Raw genomic sequence first — 1160 nt, 5'->3', positions numbered from 1 at the left:
AAAAAAAAAAAAAAAAAAAGAAAATGAAAATGTTTCTGGCTGGGTGCTGTGGCTCACATCTGTAATCCCATGGCTTTGGGAGGCCGAGGTGGACGGATCACTCGAGGCCAGAAGTTCGAGACCAGCCTGGCTAACATGTTGAAATGCTGCCTCTTAGGCGGCATTTACAAAACTTAGCCTGTAAATAAAAACTTAGCCAAGCGTGATGGTGCACACCTGTAATCCCTGTTAGGAGGCTAAGGCATGAGAGTCGCTTGAACCTGGGACCTGGAGGTTGCAGAGAGCCAAGATGGCACCACTGCACCCCAGCCTGGGCAACAGAGCAGAGCCAGACCCTGTCCCCCCAAAAATGTTTCCTGCTTTGAGTGTTTGAAAACAGGTGTTCAGGCATCCTGGGTAGTTGAGAGTGAATTTCTTGGGACAATGAAACTATAGGCGCCCTGGGAACATTTGTGTTCTCTGATCCCTGCAGGTTGAAGACCTATGAAACTAATTTGGAAATCAAGAAGCTGTTGGAGGAAGTGAAAGAAAAGAATCCTAAGCTGACAATTGATTGCAATGCTTCCGGGGCAACGGCACCTCCGTGCTGTGACTTTTTTTGCTGAGCAGCCTGGGATCGCTCTACGAATTACACAGGAAGCGGGAATCTGGTCTCTAAGATATTTTGTGGATGAAGGTCAGAGGGTCACATGTTAACACTAGAGTCTGTGTCAAGATGTCAAATTTGACACTGGTTTTCTTGCTGTTTGTGGGAGATTCTGCACAAGTCACACACCCCCTTCACATCACACTACGTACCTTCTCACAGGGATAATAAAGTGAGCACTCTCATTGCAGCTGCGTTTATTGACATGCTCAAGGGTAAACCTGCCATAAACATGCTACTCTGTGCTTAGTTTAGGAAGAAGTATTGCTGAGAAGTTCAGGGATGATTCTGTTGATTCTTCTATTTCTTTTTTTTTTTTTTTTTTTGAAACGGAGTCTGGCTCTGTCGCCCGGGCTGGAGTGCAGTGGCCGGATCTCAGCTCACTGCAAGCTCCGCCTCCCGGGTTCCCGCCATTCTCCTGCCTCAGCCTCCCGAGTAGCTGGGACTACAGGCGCCCGCCACCTTGCCCGGCTAGTTTTTTGTATTTTTTAGTAGAGACGGGGTTTCACCGTGT

At 47.8% G+C, this 1160-nt stretch overlaps 1 protein-coding gene across 1 annotated transcript in view; it reads left to right on the top strand.

The window, feature by feature from the left end:
- Positions 1-831, top strand: part of NLRP7 (NLR family pyrin domain containing 7) — a 41891-nt gene extending 41060 nt beyond the window's left edge. The window contains exon 9 of the mRNA XM_025365897.1: positions 473-831. Within this exon, the coding sequence (XP_025221682.1) occupies positions 473-605 (133 nt within the window). The 3' untranslated portion in view covers positions 606-831. The remainder of the gene's footprint in view (positions 1-472) is intronic.
- The last annotated feature ends 329 nt before the right edge of the window (positions 832-1160 follow it).

Source organism: Theropithecus gelada, chromosome 19 (assembly GCF_003255815.1).
Source record: "Theropithecus gelada isolate Dixy chromosome 19, Tgel_1.0, whole genome shotgun sequence".
Lineage (NCBI taxonomy): Eukaryota > Metazoa > Chordata > Mammalia > Primates > Cercopithecidae > Theropithecus > Theropithecus gelada.
This window is presented reverse-complemented; position numbering and strand designations above follow the sequence as displayed.